The sequence below is a fragment of the Phocoena sinus genome, chromosome 6, assembly GCF_008692025.1.
Source record: "Phocoena sinus isolate mPhoSin1 chromosome 6, mPhoSin1.pri, whole genome shotgun sequence".
Classification (NCBI taxonomy): Eukaryota; Metazoa; Chordata; class Mammalia; order Artiodactyla; family Phocoenidae; genus Phocoena; species Phocoena sinus.
Genome location: NC_045768.1, coordinates 83372431 through 83392418, shown reverse-complemented (window position 1 = coordinate 83392418; position 19988 = coordinate 83372431). Strand labels below are relative to the sequence as shown.

Below are 19988 nucleotides of genomic sequence, written 5' to 3'. Positions count from 1 at the left end.
TCCTTGCAGCCAACTCAAAGCTCTGTTCAGAGCATTCAGAGGTGACAGAGAATTGTTCCAGGGCAGTGTGATAACGAGTCCCAGGCTGGTCAGGTGGTTTCCTCGGCACCCGGTCTGTGAACCCACACAGCCTGGCAAGAAAAACAGGCACATCTCACAGAAAAGCAGTCTAGCCAGTGCCCATCACCTCACATTATGGGTTACGTAAACCCAAGACTTGAGCCAGAGGTTACCAGAACCAAGAGGGTCAGAAAGATCAGAGGCTTCTGGAATACTGCCTTTGAAAATGCAACCGTTCCAAGGTAATGCTCATGCAACTTGAAAGAAAATTTTAGATAGAACTGGCCTTAAAATATTTGACATTTGTAGAGTTTTAAAATAGATAGACAGATAGATAGACGGATGATAGTTAAGAGGGGGGAGGAATGATTGCAATTTGAAGAGATTAGATTCACAAAACAGATGTTGACTTTTACATGCCAACTTTCAACAAGAGGACAAAGTGGCGAAGAGGCGCCACCACTTTGAGCGGCTGGGCCCCTGCCGCAGTAGGTGGGCCGCGTCACGCCACCTCTGGTCCGTAGCTTTGCCTCCCTCTCCTGTTCTGCCGCGGGCCCATGATGCCGCAGTACCAGACACAGGAGGAATTCAGTCACGCAGTGGAGAAACTCTACCTCGCAGACCCTATGAAGGCACGTGTGGTTCTCAAATATAGGCATTCTGATGGGAGACTGGGTATTAAAGTAACAGATGATTTAGTTTGTTTTGTGTATAGAACAGACCAAGCTCAAGATGTAAAGAAGATTGAGAAATTCCACAGTCAACTAATGTGACTTATGGTGGCCAAGGAATCCCATCAGTGTTGCCATGGAAACGGACTGAATGTTTTGAAATGAAGACTGTTTGTCATGTTCTTAGGAAGTAAATATCTTTTGAATTTGAGAAAGTGTTCGGACAGAAAACACTTTATGTAACTAAGTGGGCTATTCAGAAGCCAAGAGATCATTTTCTTAACGTTTACTTTAGAGGGCTAGGAATGTAAATGCTTTCAGTTAGAAAGCCTTTATTTAGTTTTGGAAATGGAACAAGGAATGCCGCTATCTTGGAAACTTTTTGAAGATTGTTTGATGTTAGGCAAAATAAAAACTTACTCTCTGGTAAGTTTGTAACAGTAATTTGAAAATGAGATATCAAGAAAAGCCAATTCTTCCTTAAATTTAGTTAATCTGTCTTTAAAAGAAAATTAAATGTTAACCGTTTTGCCAGATTGATATATTTCTTTTGGAGCATAAATTTTGTGCTGTTGATGACCAGCAAATACAAAATATTTAACTGGAATTAACTGTGCACAGCAGTATAGCTGATTATGTATGGTAGTGTAGTCTCTATATCTAAAAATAACTGAAAACAAGTATGCTTTACCTTAAACTTTACAAAGTTAAACTATATATTATGTTTTGTTTTATTTTTATAAATTTATTTAATTATTTTTGGCTGCGTTGGGTCTTCGTTGCTGCGTGCAGGCTTTCTCTAGTTGCAGCAAGCAGGGTCTATTCTTCGTTGCTGTGCAAGGGCTTCTCATTGCGGTTGCTTCTCTTGTAGCGGAGCATGGGGTCTAGGCGCGTGGGCTTCAGTAGCTGTGGCACGCAGGCTCAGTAGTTGTGGCTCGCGGGCTCTAGAGCTCAGGCTCAGTAGTTGTGGTGCGTGGGCTTAGTCGGTCCACGGCATGTGGGATCTTCGAGGACCAGGGTTCAAACCTGTGTCCCCTGCATTGGCAGGCAGATTCTTAACCACTGCGCCACCAGGGAAGTCCCTGGGTTTTTTTTTTAACATCTTTATTGGGGTATAATTGCTTTACAATGGTGTGTTAGTTTCTGCTGTATAACGAAGTGAATCAGCTATACATATACATATATCCCTATATCTCCTCCCTCTTGCATCTCCCTCCCACCCTCCCTATCCCACCCCTCTAGGTGGACACGAAGCACCGAGCTGATCTCCCTGTGCTATGTGGCTGCTTCCCACTAGCTATCTATTTTACATTTGGTAGTGTATATATATCCATGCCACTACATCTGCATCTTTATTCCTGTCCTGCCCCTAGGTTCTTCAGAATCATTCTTTTTTTTTTTTAGATTCCATAAACTCTATTTTTAAATATAAGGGATTCATCATATCATTAACTTGTTGAGCAAAGACTTACTCTGAATCTAATTTTCAGTGCTCAGAAACATCTGCCATACTTTAAATGCATGAACAGAATGCTCACTAATGGATTGAAACAACCATATTACAGAAATATATGCCACATAGTTGCCATCTGTATTTTCTCAGAAGGGCTAAGGATTATTTGAACTGTTAAATTTTTGCATACCTCTACGACACCCCAACCCATTTCTCTCATTACTTAATCAAGGTGTTAAGCATGACTGTCACAACTGTTCTCCATTAAACCAAAAATATGATATTATTTGATATTTATCTTATATTTATAACTTGAATTTTACCACCTAAATATAATGTTCACATGTTGATTCCTTCATTAAAATATTTTTTGTTAGGAATTTGTGTGTTAACCAACGTTTTAACATGGAAAGTTCCGTTAGCCATATGAATCTTGGCATGTTTCAGAGAGATCGGTAAATAAAATATTACATGAATAAAAAAAAAAAGGACAAATTGACTAAATGCCCCAGAGCAAGCAAGCAAGTAGCAAACTAAACCATAAAATTAACCTAAAAGTCAATGAGTACTTAGTGTGTGTGGCACCAGACTGATCACACAGCCCCGCTAGGTAGGTAAAGAAAGCTATGTTCCCATGTAATAGGGTATGAGGCCTCAAGAAAGTAAGGCTGGGGCTTCCCTGGTGGCGCAGTGGCTGAGAATCTGCCTGCCAATGCAGGGGACATGGGTTCGAGCCCTGGTCTGGGAAGATCCCACATGCCACGGAGCAACTAGGCCCATGAGCTACAACTACTGAGCCTGTGCGTCTGGAGCTTGTACTCCACAACAAGAGAGGCCGCGACAGTGAGAGGCCCGCGCACCGCGATGAAGAGTGGCCCCAGCTCGCCGCAGCTAGAGAAAGCCCACGCACAGAAACGAAGACCCAACACAGCCAAAAATAAATAAATAAATAAAATTTAAAAAAAACAAAAACAAAAAAGAAAGTAAGGCTGGATTTGAACCCAGGTATGACCACGGAACCCAAGATTTTTATCATAATGCAGCACCAATTCATATAGATAATTTACCAATATTCCAAGAAGCAGTTATCTAAGATTTATGTTAAGTCACTGCCTGTGATCTCTTTATATCGCATTTTGGAATTTTAAGTTATTGTTTGAGGCTGTTGTCCTAGTCTAGTCCCATTCCATGTTCAGAGAAATGGATACAGAAAGGTTAGATCACTTGAAGAAGCTCAGAAAAGCAACTGAAACTGGAGATGTATTACTAACACCTTCACTTAGACATTTAAGGCTTAGAATATTAAAACATAAGATAACCTTCTTAAAGAAATAGAGAAAGTAGTTCTGTGCTAGTCCTGTACCACTTGTAGAGACACAGCTTTATCTGTTACTTTAAGTTTGAGAGCCCTTTTTCCATTCATTCAGAAACAGTCATTGAGCACTTCCATGCCTGGCACGGTGCTGAGCACACAGTATTCAGCAGAGAACAGAGAACAAAGTATCTGCCTTCTCAGCTTAGAGTCCAGGGGGTAAAATACAGGTTTACACAGTCCCCAGTCCAAATGACATCACATTCCCAGTTTTGTTGCTGGCCTTGGGACTTTGACATCCATGGCAACATTTAAGGCCTGCCTTGCTCTCAGAATGCACCACATTGATTGCTTCTGTTACTGAATTAAACACAAGGCCTCCGTCTCGGGGTAGCCAAACCAAAGCCCCCTTGGTTCAGTGAGGGAGTTCTTTCCCACCTGGGCTCATGCTGCCAATAATGAAACTGAGCTTGGTGCAAGCCAGATGGGCTTTTATTCTATAGCCAGAGAATAGAGAAGGGGAACTCATGCTCTAAAGGCACCTTCTCCCTGGAGGGAGTGAGTAAGGGAATTCCAAGGGTTAGGAGGCAGACAGGTCATCAAGCTCTAGGAAAGGATGGAGATGTCCAAGGGCAGCTGGGGCATGCGCAGTCTTCCACACTCCTTTGCACACGGCACGAATTGTGCCTAGCAGAGTACAAATCCCGCCTTCCGGCGGAGATCTTAGCACGGTAATGGAGCAAAGGTAACTCTTGATACCTCCAGGTTTCATCTGTGCAGGCGCCTTCCTGTGGTCAAGTCAGAGCCCGCTCTGGGGGGTTGACCACTGCATATCTCTCAAAGCATGTATCTCTCACAGGACAGCTGCAAAGCACCTCTGCCAAACACCAGGTACTTTTGAAACAAACACAGAGATAGATCAGGCAAGTGTCCTTCAGCTCTCAGGAGCTGGTATGGAAACACAGAGATAAATCAAGGCAAGGAAAGTGGTGACCCTTAGTCTACTTTGTCCACTATCTGGTTTTACTGTGGGCCTTTGTGGCAACCTGTTGATAAAACACAACTAGCCTGCATGGCTAAAAACCAGTTTCTACCCCTGGGGCCTGGGCTGCATAGCATGGATGACACTTCCAGGAAGTTTGCATTAAAGGTGTACAAAGATGTGAAAATAGATACACACACACATACATATGTAGAAAATTAAATAAACAACTTTTATCACCAATCTAATCTATGCTGGCATAAAGCCCTCCACCCAAGGTATATTATCCCCCTAGAACTCGCCAGGTAATGCTAAGCCCTAGAACGAATTAAAGAACTTCACAGCGACTTCCCGGGATCCTTGTCAACACCCCTTTGCCAGCTGGGAAATGTCCATCTTTCATAAACCTATATGCTCCACGTCCAACCAAAGGTTAGGGTCAAAGTCTACTTGAGTGAAGGTTTCCGTCCTTGCCCCAGGTCTCAAAGCCCAGCTGTGCCCCCTCAGCAAGGTCAGTCACCCAGTCAGAACACACGGGGCCAGAGCAGCTTCTATAAGGAAGGTGGAAAGAAAGGCCCCCCTGGCACAGTGATGCTGAGTCTCGGCAGAGAAACCGCAGCCGAGAAATGGAAGCCACGTTGTTCAATCAGGGCCACAATGGGAGGGAGAGACCAAGTGAGTGGAGCAGGCACAGTTAGAAGAAGAAAGAATGTCAAACTCATGGAGACATGACCAGCCCACAAATGCAGGAGTGTCCATTCGTGTTATTTAAAGGGCACAGTTGACTTAGAACCAGTCTACGGGGTCAGAAGGCCACCGTGCTGGCATGAGAAATGACCACCAGAACCTAAATAGAGTTTAAAAGTCGCCACAAGCCTTTCTGGAATCTTCAACACCTCTGTCATTTCTACTCTTGTCTAGAGTCCAAATCAGGCTTTCTTAATTGAAAGGGAATTCAATCTGTAGGTACACTACTATGTCTTTAGACATTCCCAAGGCCAAAGGGTCTTGGCCCAAGGGCCAAACTCTATGAGTACAATATGGCCTGCAGTTGGACAGTGTGAGTTCAGATTCCATCTCATCTACTTCTGGTTGTGCAACCTGAGTCAAGTAATCTTCTCTTTGCCTTAGTTTCCTCATCTATAAAAAGAGGGATCCTGGTACCCACCTCACAGGACTCTTAGGATCAGACTTCTTTTTTTCTTTTTTCTTTTTTTTTTTTTTGGCTGTGAGGGGTCTTCATTGCTGCACGCAGGCTTTCTCTAGTTGCAGCGAGCAGGGGCTACTCTTCATTGTGGTGCGTGGGCTTCTCATTGTGGTGGCTTCTCTTGTTGCGGAGCACGGGCTCTAGGCTCACGGGCTTCAGTAGTTGCAGCACTCAGGCCCTAGAGCACGTGGGCTTCAGTAGTTATGGCACGTGGACTCAGTAGCTGCAGCACACAGACTCTAGGGTGGGCGGGCTCAGTAGTTGTGGCGCACAGGCTTAGTTGCTCCACGGCATGTGGGATCTTCCCAGACCAGGGATCGAACCTGTGTCCCCTGCATTGGCAGGCGGATTCTTAACCACTGCGCCACCAGGGAAGTCCAGGATCAAATACTGATACAAAACATTGCAAAGGGTTTCATGATGTGTCTTGTACCTACTAAATATTATGTAAGTTTAGGTGCACATAAAAGCGAAAAGTAATAAGGGAGAAGTTTGCTTCCTGCAGGTAAGTCAGGAGGTGGTAGCACAGCTCAAGGTTTTCAGGGGCTCAAACCCCCCGCCCTCCGGTTCACCATTTTGACATCACCAGGATGGGGCCCGGGTGTTCATGTCCCAGCTGGAACCATCCACACACCAGGCAGCAGGACAGACAAGAAGATAGAAGGGACAAAGAGGACCTGCCAGCCATCTCTTAAGGAGCGACCCCAAGCTGCCCCACTCAGGGCTCCACTTCTATTTACATTTCATTGGCCAGAACCTAGTTAAAAGGGAAGCCTAGAATCATAGCCTTCATTCTGGGTGGCGATGTGTTCAGCTAAAACTCTATAGAAGGGGACCCCCTCCACAAATAGATGGCGGGGGAGGGTGATTTCAGTTTTCAGAACTTCTATGTTCTAGAAGTTATATGGTTTAGAAACTGAATGAAAGGAAGAAATTAATTAAAAAGGCCTCTGTCCACCTGTATCCCCTGGAACAGCCACTGTAGATCTATAGTTGCTCAAACAGCATGGAAATGCAAGATCAGAAAGACAGGTAGGGGGCTTCCCTGGTGGCACAGTGGTTAAGAATCCGCCTGCCAGTGAAGGGGACACAGGTTCAAGCCCCGGTCCGGGAAGATCCCACATGCCGCCGAACAACTAAGCCCATGCGCCACAACAACTGAGCCCGTGCTCTAGAGCCCACGACCCACAACTAGGGAAACCCACGCACTTAGAGACCCTGTTCCGCGACAAGAGAAGCCACCACAATGAGAAGCCCGTGCACCGCAACGAAGAGTAGCCCCCACTCGCCGCAACCAGAGAAAGCCCACACCCAGCAACGAAGACCCAACACAGCCAGAAATAAACACATAAATAAATAAATTTATTTTTAAAAAAAGACAGGTAGGGAAAAAAACCCAGGCACCGTGTACTCCTGGCTCAAGGATCTGCCTCCAGAGGGAGCCCAGTGCAAGATCATACCCTTAGGACACTCAGCCACTAACACTAAGTAGAGAAATTAAAAGTGGTGTGCTGTAAATTGCTTAGAAATACTCATACACGACACCCACAATGTTGTTACCCATCCGGTGGACAGGTGTGCCCTCAGAATACAGTCATGGTTATAGGAGTCCGGTGTACTAAGTTATCTATTAATCTGAATTGCTAAATAGATGGAAAGAAACAATGAGCTAAGAAGTAATTATGGGCCACCTGTTATATAGCTCCCACGACTCCAGTTTAAAAAGAAGCAGAGATATAGGTGTTTTAAGGGTCATTTTTCAGGCACCAATTAACACCCACAAACACCCCAATTGTTTCTATTGGAAATCCTCAGCCGGGAGATATTGTTCTTCTGAAAACACTAAAAAGCCCAAGCATGGGGGCTTCCCTGGTGGCACAGTGGTTAAGAACCCGCCTGCCAATGCAAGGGACATGGGTTTGAGCCCTGGTCCAGGAAGATCCCACATGCCACAGAGCAACTAAGCCCGTGTGCCACAACTACTGATCCTGCGCTCTAGAGCCCCCGAGCCACAACTACTGAAGCCCGTGTGCCGCAACTACTGAAGCCCGCGCGCCTAGAGCCCGTGCTCCGCAACAAGAGAAGCCACCGCAATGGGAAACCCGCGCACCACAACGAAGACCCAACGCACCGCAAGGAAGACACAGTGCAGCCAAAAATAAAAATCAATCAATCAAAAAAAAAAAGCCAAAGCGTGTAATCTAACAGAGGTAAAACAATCCCATTAATGTTACAAATACATCCATAGGTGCTCTTGTTGCCGCTTATGCCCACCCCCACGCCAACCCTCCCACCCCCACGCCAACCCTCCCCCCCCTTCCTCTTTCATTAACTTTAAAAAGGACAGCTCCACCCTCTTGTTCCACAAGGAAGTCTCAGATTCTGCCACCAGGTGGCAGGAATAATCAGCACCAAGAAGCTGAAGCTCTTGGAACCAGAAAATGTCAGGATTCTGGAAGGGACCATGAGAACAAGTCGAAAGTATGCTGTCTAGATGGGTGGACGGAGGGGTAGGAAGATATGACCTGCCCAGGGTCACGTGTAATTAGGGACCTAAAGGACCAAGCCCCCTCTGTTACCTGTGTCCTGTTTTTCCACCAACTCTTGCTGGGTTTTATTTTTAACTTTTTATTAAGCAAATTTTCAGCACCCATGAAAGTAGGAATAGTAAAGGGAGTCCCTAAGTGCCCATCAGCCAGCTTCAGCAATTAGCAACACTTTGTCATCTTTCCACACTATATGTATTGTCCCCCACATACCTCTATATTTTGATTTTTGGGGTTTTTTTTAATTTATTTATTTACTTATTTATTTTTGGCTGCGTTGGGTCTTCATTGCTGCGCACGGGCTTTCTCTAGTTGCGGCGAGCGGGGGCTACTCTTCGTTTCCGTGCACGGGCTTCTCATTGCGGTAGCTTCTCTTGTTGCGGAGCATGGGCTCTAGGCCCATGGGCTTCAGTAGTTGTGGCTCGCGGGCTCTAGAGTGCAGACTCAGTAGTTGTGGCGCACGGGCTTAGCTGCTCCGTGGCACGTAGGATCTTCCCTGGACCAGGGCTCGAACCTGTACCCCCTGCATTGGCAGGCGGATTCTTAACCACTGCACCACCAGGGAAACCCCATACCACTATATTTTGATACCAAGTATCCAGAGGTACTACACTGCACTAGATAATGCAATGTTAAAGTCACCTTGGTTCACTAATTCAACAAACAATCGTTAGTATCTGCTATGTGCAAGGAACTGGGCTAAAGTAAGGTATGAGCACTTGTAACACAATAAAGCTGTTTGGCCACAAAACTTTTATGCATAAATCATATGTGTGCCGGAAGTTAGACTTTATTCACATTTATACACTCTTGTGTTTCAGTAAATGGAACACGTAATACAAGTCAGAATTGCGTTTTTTTCCCTAGATCTGTGGGGCCAGCCGGAGATTTAAATTTAAAATCAAACTCATACACTTGTTCCTTTTTCAAAGACATGGTCACAGCCGACAGGGCTAGCAGGGAATATGTCCTGAAAAGATATAGACACCTACCCGACACTGTTTATCTATCTGTTGCCTTACTTGGAATGAAGTACCATATAAAATGTCTAGTTGGGCTGAGATGGGAGAAAGATTGGACCCACCCAAAATAGGTAAAAGATAAATGAACCAGGTATTTGTCACATTTGGAAAAAGCGGTAGGGGGTCAGGATACCCATCCAAGAGCAAACCCTACTCAGTTTATTAAAGTAAAATCAAAAAAAGTAAAAATAAAATTGGTCTCACAAAAGAAGCCATTTTTTTTCTTATGCTCATTACTACCAGAGAATGCTTTCAACCGAACAAAACACATTTTAACATCTCATAGATCCAACATCTAAGAATAAAATGATCAATGATCCGGCCCATGGTTTACTATATTTTGTTTTGTTTTATAATTTGAAAGTCTGTGTGATGTGTTGGAAAGGAGGTTGGAAACCAACATGCTTATCTCAGCTCTGCTTATTAGAAAGTTACATGGCCTAGACCCAGCAACTTTGTTCCGTTCTGTCTTCCTCAAGTTGGACTACACCAATCTTATCTATCATAACAACACAAACCAAAATCATCCATGTTTCAGATATAAACAATGACCTTCAGTACAACACATGCATTTTTCAGGTCATCACGGTACTGGCTGAACCATGCTTTATCTTTAAATCTTGTCATATAAGGAACTGCTAATATTTTATAATTTTGCAGGATAGCAGAGAGAATATGGCAAGCTCAGGGCAGGAGAACTTAGCCTGGGCTTGGAGAAAGTCACGTAGTTCTGTTTGGCTGGGTGTTCCTTCATGGTTCCTGCAAGGGGAGCAGAGTGAGATAAATGAGCTGGATCGTGCAGCCCTGAACCATGCCAAGGAGTGTGCAACGGACTCCGCAGGCCAGGAGACTCACTTTATTATGGAGGAAGAGTAACGAAGAAGGAATATAGACAGATCCGGAGGAAAGAAAGATCAGAAGCAGAAAACTGATCAAGAACATGTTTAATCAAAGAAGTGAAATAATGCAAAACATTTAGGCATTTGTTAGTCTTGTACTTAAAGCATTCATATCTTTAAGGAAAAAAATATAAGCGAAATATGTGATCCAAATTTTCAACTAAAACTTATTTTTGGTATCAACCACCATATGTACTGTAAGATCATATTAGAAAACAGAAAGATTTAGGGATTTCCCTGGTGGTCTAGTGGTTAGGACTCCATGTCGCTGTTGCAAGGGGCACAGGTTAAATCCCTGGTCAGGGAACTAAGATCTCACAAGCCACGCGGCCCAAAAAAAGAACACAAAAGGATCTACATTTCTAGATTGAGATAATTTCCTTCTTCCTTATGTGGCTTCTACAGACAGTAAATTGTCAAAAATTTTCAAAATCATCTGTGTTTCTTTATGTGCCAAGCTTCCCTGTTTCTTTCTTTAATCAGCTGACTCATCTAAACACCTCATCTTTGCCATCCCGTCCCTCAAAAGTCTTTGGCTATCATTCATTGAAAGAACATTTGTTTTGTGGCTCTGAAATGTTATTTTTGCAATCTGTATTTTTTCCTAGTATGATGACGACTGCTTTGAAAACCAGAACACATCAGGAAATGACAACTCACTAAGGAGCAGAGTTGTGCAAAACAGAGAGCAAGAAAATGGCAAACAGGTACGGCTGGAAAGCAGTGAGTGAATCTATCACCACGTTAACTACTGTGCCACAGCTATGGGGACAGAAAGCATGGCACTCAGCTGGCACTCAGAGGAATGAGTTAAATGGTAATTTGAGTGTGTAAGGCAGTCATGAGGAAAACACACATGCCCAAACAAAGATTTTGTGTTTATACAACTGTGCTCAGAGTTCTCTGATGGGGAGAGTACCCAGGCTTGCTCTGACACTTCACTATTACTATTAGATTCCAAACTCCATCCCAAGGCAGAAAGCACTGGCTTCAGCAGATAACATCTCAATTTTAAAGTAAATGAGGCAGAAAAGAGTAAGGTTCTAAGACATGGTTCTAAAACTGTGTGCATCACACCCTACGGTTCCTCAGCGACATCTAAGTGTACACAGCAAGCCGAGGTGCTCTGTGACAATGCCACCTCTTATTTCTTTTATATATTGAATTCTGGGTAGGATCTCATTTTTTTGTTTCTTTGCCTGAAAATATCTTTATTATGTGTTCCCTTTTGATGGATATTTTCACTGAGTATAGATTTATTTTTAATTTAAAAAAATTTTAATGAAGTAGAGTTGGTGTACAATATTACATAAGTTACAGGTGTAAGGATCTCATTTGAAGACAGCCTTCTGCTAAAAAGGGAGCAAATTGCCCATCTATATCACTCTTAAAAAAGTAATTTTGGGTGCATATTCTGGGGGGAGTTTGCTCATGATAAAAGAATAACTTATTTGAAGTAAAAAATTTGAAATATCATTGCAGCAAAATTTGGAAGACAAAAAATGACCTAATGAACTGTAGTTCCAGCAAACAAACAATCAGTGCCTAACATATTAGAATATAGCTCACTTTAATATAAGTACATATACATCAATAGGCATATGTCACATATATTAGGATCATGCTTTCATATTATTGGGTCATTGCCTATTTCATTTAATATATTGTAAAAAGTGTTCATATCACTAAGTAGTCTTCAACCAAAAAAAGAGAAAACAATACTTCTTTTCACACAAAAACCTGAACATGGGTGCTTATAGCAGCTTGATTCATAATTGCCAAAACCTGGAAGCAACCAAGATGTCCTTCAGTAGGCGAATGGATAAATAAACTGTGGTCCATCCAGGCAATGAAATATTATTCAGCACTGAAAACAAATGAGCTATCAAGACATGAAAAGACATGGGGGAGCATTACATGTGTATTACTAAGTCACAGAAGCAATCTGAAAAGGCTGCATACTGTATGGTCCCAGATGATGTTTTGGAAAAGGCAAACTGTGGAGACAGTAAAAAGATCACTGGCTGCCAAGATGGGAGGGAGGGGTGGATAGGCATAGAGGAGTTTTAGGGCAGTGAAAACACTCTGTATGATACTATGACAGTTGATGCATGTTATTAAATACTTGTCCAAACCCACAGAATATAGGACACCAAGAGTGAGCCCTAATGTAAACTATAGACTTTGTCGGTTCATCATTTGTAACAAACGTACCACTCTGGTGGGCAAGTCAATAATAGGGAAGGCTGCATGGGGTTGGGGGCGGGCGGAAAAGTATGGGAAATCTCTGTACCTTCCTCTCAATTTTGCTATGAACCTAAATAAAACTGCTCTTAAAAGTCTTTTTTTTTAATTGTTTCACCAAAAAAAGTCAAAAACAAAAAATTAGGTATTATTGTAAACAGAAATATGAAGACTGAGGAGTAGCCACTAGATTTGGCAACAATGGTCCTTAGGTGACCTTGGCAGGTGACCTTAGCAGAAGCCATCTCAGACGTAGACGTCTGGTCACAGTGGCTTGAAAAGTGAGCAGGATGTGAAGGAATGTCACCAAAAGTAAGGGCAATTCTTTCAAGTGGTTTGGCTGTGAAGGGAAGGAGGGAGGTTAGATGTCCCATGGTTGTAGGGTCAAGAAGGTTTTGTTGTTGTTTTGTTTTGTTTTAAAGATGAGAAAGGGGGCTTCCCTGGTGGCGCAGTGGTTGGGAGTCCGCCTGCCGATGCAGGGGACATGGGTTCGTGTCCCGGTCCGGGAAGATCCCACATGCCGCGGCAGCGGCTGGGCCCGTGAGCCATGGCCGCTGAGCCTGCGCGTCCGGAGCCTGTGCTCCACAACGGGAGAGGCCACAGCAGTGAGAGGCCCGCATATCGCAAAAAAAAAAAAAAAAAAAAAAAAAAAGTGAGAAAGGGTTAAAAACCAAAAAAGAAAACAATAGGAATGCTAGACATTCCATATAGTAGGTAACTTGGGACAATTTCACTCTCAGAAAATAACAATTATGATCATTTAAATCAAAAATTTACCAAACTTTGACTATTGGCCAAGCTTGGTGTTAGGTGGGAAAAAATGAGAAAGGCTTCTCTGTACTCCTGACCTTTGCAGCTACAGCTTGGATTCAGCTGGTCTCTATTACAATCATCCCATCACCTTCCTTGTACCTGAGGCCCAGCCCAAAACAGGAAGGCAGCCTAAGTCAGGAGTACAACGGGAGTTTGGTATCAAAGGACTATATGATCTTTGAGGATCCTTTCAGCTCAGAGACATGCTAATAACTAATTTCTTTGCTTGGGGGGCGTGGGGGGGGTTAAAGTAAAGAGAATTGAAGGTCTCATGGGATCTGACAAAAAGCTAGAGCTGAGATTTGGCATTATACCTCTTAGGGCATGTTCAAAACTGCTCCACATCTACCAGCTTCCTCCCAACCTTCCCTTGCCTTTGCTTACAATAGCTGGACCAGTTTGAGGCATTATTGCAAAATGATGAGATGCAGGAAATCCTCTCCACCATCACAAGAATAGGATGGGTCATGGATATTTCAAAGCTAAACAGTACCTAGAAAGATTGTCCATAAAAGATAGCCCAGGTATATACTTCACTCAGTCAGTTAGAGCAAGTACTAGCTGAGTAAGGGAAATATTTCCTTTAACCCAACTGATAGAAGAACCCTAGTTCCCAAGTGTAGTTTAACAGCTCTTGAAGATGCTGAGCTACTGTTCATATCTGCAGACCAAGCCTTGGGCTGCCAGGAAAATAAAACCAGCCTTAGTCTCAGTCCTTTGGAAAGTGGGGCTGGCAGAGTATTAAGGAAGATTTGTGCAGCCTCTGGTATTAACTTCATTTAGCACTTGCCTGAAAACAGAGCGGGAGTTGAATGTAGAGACAGGAACTAAAAGCAGAGATATTAGCCCTCTCCCTGAAGAAATGGAGAAAATACCAATGGCTCCTTCTGAAGTAAAGGGAGAAATGTATGAACCTGGATATTTTGTGACAAGGGGGAAAATGTCTGTGCATAGATAATCGGAGCCATCATCTTGCAAAATAATTTAAAAGGACCTTTTGGAAAAATTTCCTAGCCAAAATTCTGAGCAAAAGAGATCAGAGTCCATCGTGCTCAGGATTCTCATCATTCCATCTCTGTTCCAATGTTTGATTTTGAGGGCGAAGAACAAGTGACCATCGAGCAGGATTCTCCAAGAAATGATGAAGATGAGGATGACCAAGAGACACATCAAAAAGGGTACAGGTTTATACCATAGAAATAACCACACTTACCTCCTCAACACAGTGGTTTTGACACTTTTTAAATTCTCATCTAATTTTTAACATTAATTATGATTTATCAGAGATGGTCACCACCAATCTCCCCTCCCTACGACCCACCCAACACCATTTTCAGAAAAAGTAATGGAGGTCTAGAATAATCAACGTGGTAAATTCAAACTGCTAATGTCCTGGGAACCCAATATCCAGGACAATCTTCTAATTAAAGCTGTGAATTGCCAACTAATTGCTCCAGTCTATACAAAAGTAGTTAATTCATCTTCACAATGTTCAATCAATAAGCAATTGATTTCTCAAAATCCAATTCACTTTAAATCCCAACAAATTTGCTCTTACCTTATCATATCATAATGTTGCAAGTCCTTATCTCCCATTAGCAGGAGAGACAAATTATTATTTTTATTTTTTGGATCAGAAAAATGAAGCTCAGAGAAGTGACTTAGCCAAGGTTAGTGGAACAAAGCTAATTTAAATTTCAGCTTCTGATTCCCAGTCCAAGATTGTCTGGTACTCTATCATAACATGAAAGTATTTGTAAATGTTCTAAATTCTATTTAAATTTGGTATAAATTCCTAAGTCTCTGAGGGACTTTATTTTTATGTATCAGAAGATAGACTCGGCCAGAATTAGGATCAAAAACTCTTGTCACGGGCTTCCCTGGTGGCGCAGTGGTTGAGAGTCCGCCTGCCGATGCAGGGGACACGGGTTCGTGCCCCGGTCTGGGAAGATCCCACATGCCGCGGAGCGGCTGGGCCCGTGAGCCATGGCCGCTGAGCCTGCGCGTCCGGAGCCTGTCCTCCGCAACGGGAGAGGCCACAACAGTGAGAGGCCCGCGTAACGCATAAAAAAAAAAAAAAAAAAAAAAAAAACTCTTGTCACATATACATCATCAAGAATATTTGCCACCTTGGAAACCTGAACTTAGTTTCATCCTTTGTTTTACTTCATGAATCTCTAATCCTGGGGGCTGAGAGCTTCTCTTGGGTGGTCAGAGGTACTCAGGTTTCATCCGTGTTAATGGATGGAAAACAACCACCAGGAGATTGGGAGTTGTTCAGCCTAGATAACCAAATGGCCAAAGCAACTATTTCTAGCTACAGTACTTCCTTTTATGAAGTGTCAAGTTGCACTATATACATTCCTTGCCATTAAAAAATCTGATCAATGCAACTTAAAGTAGATGGACGTGCCCTATTACATGCTGCCCTCCAATGCTGCTACTTTATAACACTATATCCACAGCTGAGGACAATGCATCAGCAGCCTTTCCTAAATTAGATCATGAAAAATTTAAGTCTTTACTATACTTATATTCCCTCAATATGTTCCAGAACAGTGTTTCTAATTCTCAGTACGCATATTCACACACATACATAAGACAAAATTTTCATGAAATAATGCCTGTCGTCACTACGTATGATACGCTCTGAGATGTCCTATGCTTTTGTTTAAGGATGATCATCATGTACAGTGTGACTGACTCCGCAACCCACTAATGGGTCCCAACTCACAGCTATAAACTATTGTTCCAGAAAAGCAATACGCACTACCACTTCATTTAGCTAAGAATTCGACAAAGGCCTGCCAATCACTCTTAATGCCCATGGTGCTGGTGTTGGGCTCACAGACATCTATTCTCCAAGAAGTTACAGTCAGTTGAGGCTTCACAACGAAATACAATCAAAGGAGACAGTAGGAGTAAGTCGCAGGGGAATGCCTCTGTTTGACGAAATGCAAGAAGGCTTTGTAGAAGCAAAGGGCTTGAGCTGTGCCCTGAAACGTGAAGGGGGCTGAGATTTGGACACAGGGGCATGACTGCTGGAGGGAAGGGAACTGGAGGTGTTCACCAAGGGGACGGGAGCTCCCAGCGGGGGCTGAGTCCTTTGAGATCCTGGGGATTGAGAATCTTCTATATAGGAGAAGGGGTTGTTTTAGAAATCCTGTCTAGTGGCCTGGAAGTGGTCATGATTAAATGTGTGAGTAAATTCCTTCCATTTGGCCTCAGGTGGGAGAATGAAGGCACATTGAGCAAAGAGACATGTGCAGGGAAGCCAGGTTTCAGAGTAAGTGGAGGGCCTGGGGGGGCAACCGGGAGCACCCAGGAGAAGGAAGGACAGTTGCTATGGGTACAGGCCTGTGGCCTCTCCAGACTCCCTCACTGGTGGACAACATCCTCCCCAGAAGAAGTGATCAGATGCACACGTGGCTCACACACCACACACTGCCCTGTAACAAAGCTCTGGGCAGAAACAAATACACCAACAATTCCAGAACGTTCTGAAAAAGCTATATGACAACCCATTGGTTAACGGCCCTCAAATCCGCGAAATTCTACTTTACGCGTAAGCATCCTGTGAAGTCCGTCAGCCTCCTTCTAAACAGGGTGGTGACTGAGGACAGGGAATCTCCAGCTTGTTCACACTTTGGGAACCAGAAGGGAGAACCAGAAGGGAGAGGGTTCATTGGATTTTTTTTGGGAGGGGGGGATGCGTTGGGTCTTCAATGCTGCACATGGGCTTTCTCTAGTTGCAGCGTGCAGGGGCTACTCTTCGTTGCGGTGGCTTCTTTTGTTGCGGAGCATGGGCTCTAGGAGCGAGGGCTTCAGTAGTTGTGGTATGCGGGCTCAGTAGTTGTGGCTCGCGGGCTCTAGAGTGCAGGCTCAGTAGTTGTGGTGCATGGACTTAGTTGCTCCGAAGCATGTGGGATTTTCCCGGACTAGGGCTCAAACCCGTGTCCCCTGCATTGGCAGGCGGATTCTTTTTTTTTTTTTTTTTTTTTTTTTTTGCGGTATGCGGGCCTCTCACTGTTGTGGCCTCTCCCGTTGCGGGGCACAGGCTCCGGACGCGCAGGCCCAGCGGCCATGGCTCACGGGCCCAGCCGCTCCGCGGCATGCGGGATCCTCCCGGTCCGGGGCACGAACCCGCGTCCCCTGCATCGGCAGGCGGACTCTCAACCACTACGCCACCAGGGAAGCCCGGCAGGCGGATTCTTAACCACTGCACCACCAAGGAAGTCCCCATTGGAATTTTCTTTTTTAAGTCAACATTTACATGAGAGCTTACAAGCTAATGGAGGCCCTCCTGGCACAGTGAGAAACACTCTCGTCCTATGGTTTATTCTCAGCTTTTGGTTAGTTATCCTGTCCCCTGCTTTATTTCCAGGAGCATGTTTTCTGCATCTCTGTAATTCCTCAGGGCTTTGGCACATCCATTCAGCAAAGGTTAGCAAGCCATGGCTGATTTTAGTCTAAAATGAAATGAGTTTCTTATTTCTATTTTGTAGGACACATACTTCATGAATGTGTTTGCCTGCTTGATTTACAAAGCCTTATCTAGCTTTAGCATGCCAGGTTATGTCGTGTATGTGGTGTTTACCTCTGTCTGCCTTCTTGCTTTTGTGTTGTTACAGGTGCCTGGAAAGGAAGTGTGGTACAGTTTATGATTTTTTTAGGGAACACCAAACAATCCTTAAGTCCACGACCTGGGGCATTTTAATAGCAGGTAAATAACAAAAGGGGATGGAATACCAATGTCTCTTTTTCAGGATCCCTCAAATATTTGTTTTCTGTAGAAAACAAATAAATCTTTCCCTTCCCCTTGACTTCCCTGAATCATCCAGAGAGGAGAGAATTTAACCAGGATGCCCCTGAGTGATGGGTCTCAACTTGAGAAGCCCATGTAGATAGCTTCCCTGTCCTGTTTATGCAGCCAGCAGCTCATTTTTTAGGTCACCTACTCTCACTTTGTTATTGTGGTATGGATTTGAGGGTTGGATATTGCAAATTCAGGTAACTGGAAAACATGGTGATAATCACAAGGCAGAAACCTAATTGAAGGGGTGATATAAGTAATCAATCAATGCTTTATACGAACACAACACAAGAAGGAGCCTAGGGTCATGTAGCCCACTCCTCTTACCTGAAAGCAGGACTAGACTGTCTTCACAGATGAGCAGGTGTCCTGTTTTGACTCCCTCCAAACAAAGGGCTCCAGGGCCCATTTGAAAGAACATTCCTGTCTATAAAATGTGAACCCTCCCACCCAAGCCCACAGACATGTATGCAAGACTGCTGCCGCCCCAGAAGGTCCGTAGTTTCCCGGTGCTCACACAGCTAGAACAGGGAGTAAGCAGGATTGAAAGCTTTCTTTGTACCAGCTCAGAGAGTATTTTGCAGACCATACTCAAAACCACACAGCTATGCCATTATAGTACAAAGTAAGCAGATGGTGTGGCTGCGTGCCAGGGCGACTTTATTTGTAGAATTAAAATACAAATATACAAATACAACTGTCCTTGCCACCTACAAAAACAAGTGGTGGGCCAAACTTAACTTGGAAACAAAGACTTGTTTGCTGACCTTTAATGGAAAACCGTGTTGTTCTTACCCTAGAATAGCATCTTCAAAAGCCATCACTTCGGTCATCGCCCTACCTCGTTCCTTTAGAGATGCTGTGGCACTTAGGGATTGTTGTTGTGACACTCAGAGACTTTCCTACTCAAGCTTAGGCAAATCTGGGCTACAAACTAGAAGACTCAATATCTTTTTGCCAGTAGTTGCTTTAGTGCCTGGCCTTTCTCTGATGGAAGCTCACCTGCTAAGTCTGAATATCAGAAAACGTAGTACTAAGCAAGAGTCCCACTGATCAGGCAACAAGATTCAAGAATTCAGAAGGTTCTTTGAGAAAAAAGACCTAGCACCCTGTCCTCCTAGCATTCTTAGTGAGACTTTAAAATTTGTTTAAGAACCCAAAATATAGTCCTTATAATCAGAGGCACCTATAGCTATATCAAGAGTACCCCTGCATTCAATGGTTTCCTGATTGAACCTGCCCTTGGCTGAGCCAGATAAATGCTGGAGGCTGGTCTCCAGCTGATTTGGTGATGTTCACTGTCTGCGTTGCTTCCAACAGGTTACCTGGCTCTGGTGATTGCGGCCTGTGTGCTGAACTTTCACAGAGCCCTTCCTCTTTTCGTGATCACGGTGGTTGCCATCTTCTTTGTGATCTGGGATCACTTCATGGCCAAATATGACTCTCAAATCGCTCATTTCCTCTCTCCTGGCCAAAGGCTTCTGGACAGCCACTGGTTCTGGCTGAAGTGGTAAATGCTCTTAGTTCTCTTACTGAGGTTGAGAGTGATGTTAGTCTTTTCTAACACTGTTCCATAGATTTGTTCTGAAATTGCTTCCTCATTTATGGGATATTGAAGCTAGAAACAACCTAGGGAATAATCTGTTAAAAAATGCCTTCATTTTACAAGCAGGACATCAAGGCCTAGATAAGGCAAGATGTGCTCAAATGTCCCTACAAACTGTCTTAATTTCAAGTGCCACTAAGTGATAAAATGTTGTCCAAAAGTTGGGACGGTTCTGACTTAGACAGGTAGCTTTCTGCTCTGGGCACGAATCTGGACTCTTGGGGAGGAAAGGTCTGTGAATTAGTAAAGCCAACTCTCTCTTATAGGACCCCCTGTCCTGCAAATGACCATTCAGGGCTTTTCTTTCAGCCTCTCTCTCTGTGGGACCTCCTCTCTTTCCAGGTGGCCCTACAGGGTAGG

The 19988-nt window shown here is 43.9% G+C and overlaps 1 protein-coding gene across 1 annotated transcript in view; it reads left to right on the top strand.

Moving 5' to 3' along the window:
- SLC28A3 (solute carrier family 28 member 3) overlaps positions 1 to 19988 on the top strand; it is a 58340-nt gene that overhangs the window by 16801 nt on the left and 21551 nt on the right. Inside the window, exons 2-5 of the mRNA XM_032633892.1 lie at positions 10761 to 10859; positions 14308 to 14387; positions 17841 to 17932; positions 19343 to 19532. Of these exons, the coding sequence (XP_032489783.1) occupies positions 10761 to 10859; positions 14308 to 14387; positions 17841 to 17932; positions 19343 to 19532 (461 nt within the window). The remainder of the gene's footprint in view (positions 1 to 10760; positions 10860 to 14307; positions 14388 to 17840; positions 17933 to 19342; positions 19533 to 19988) is intronic.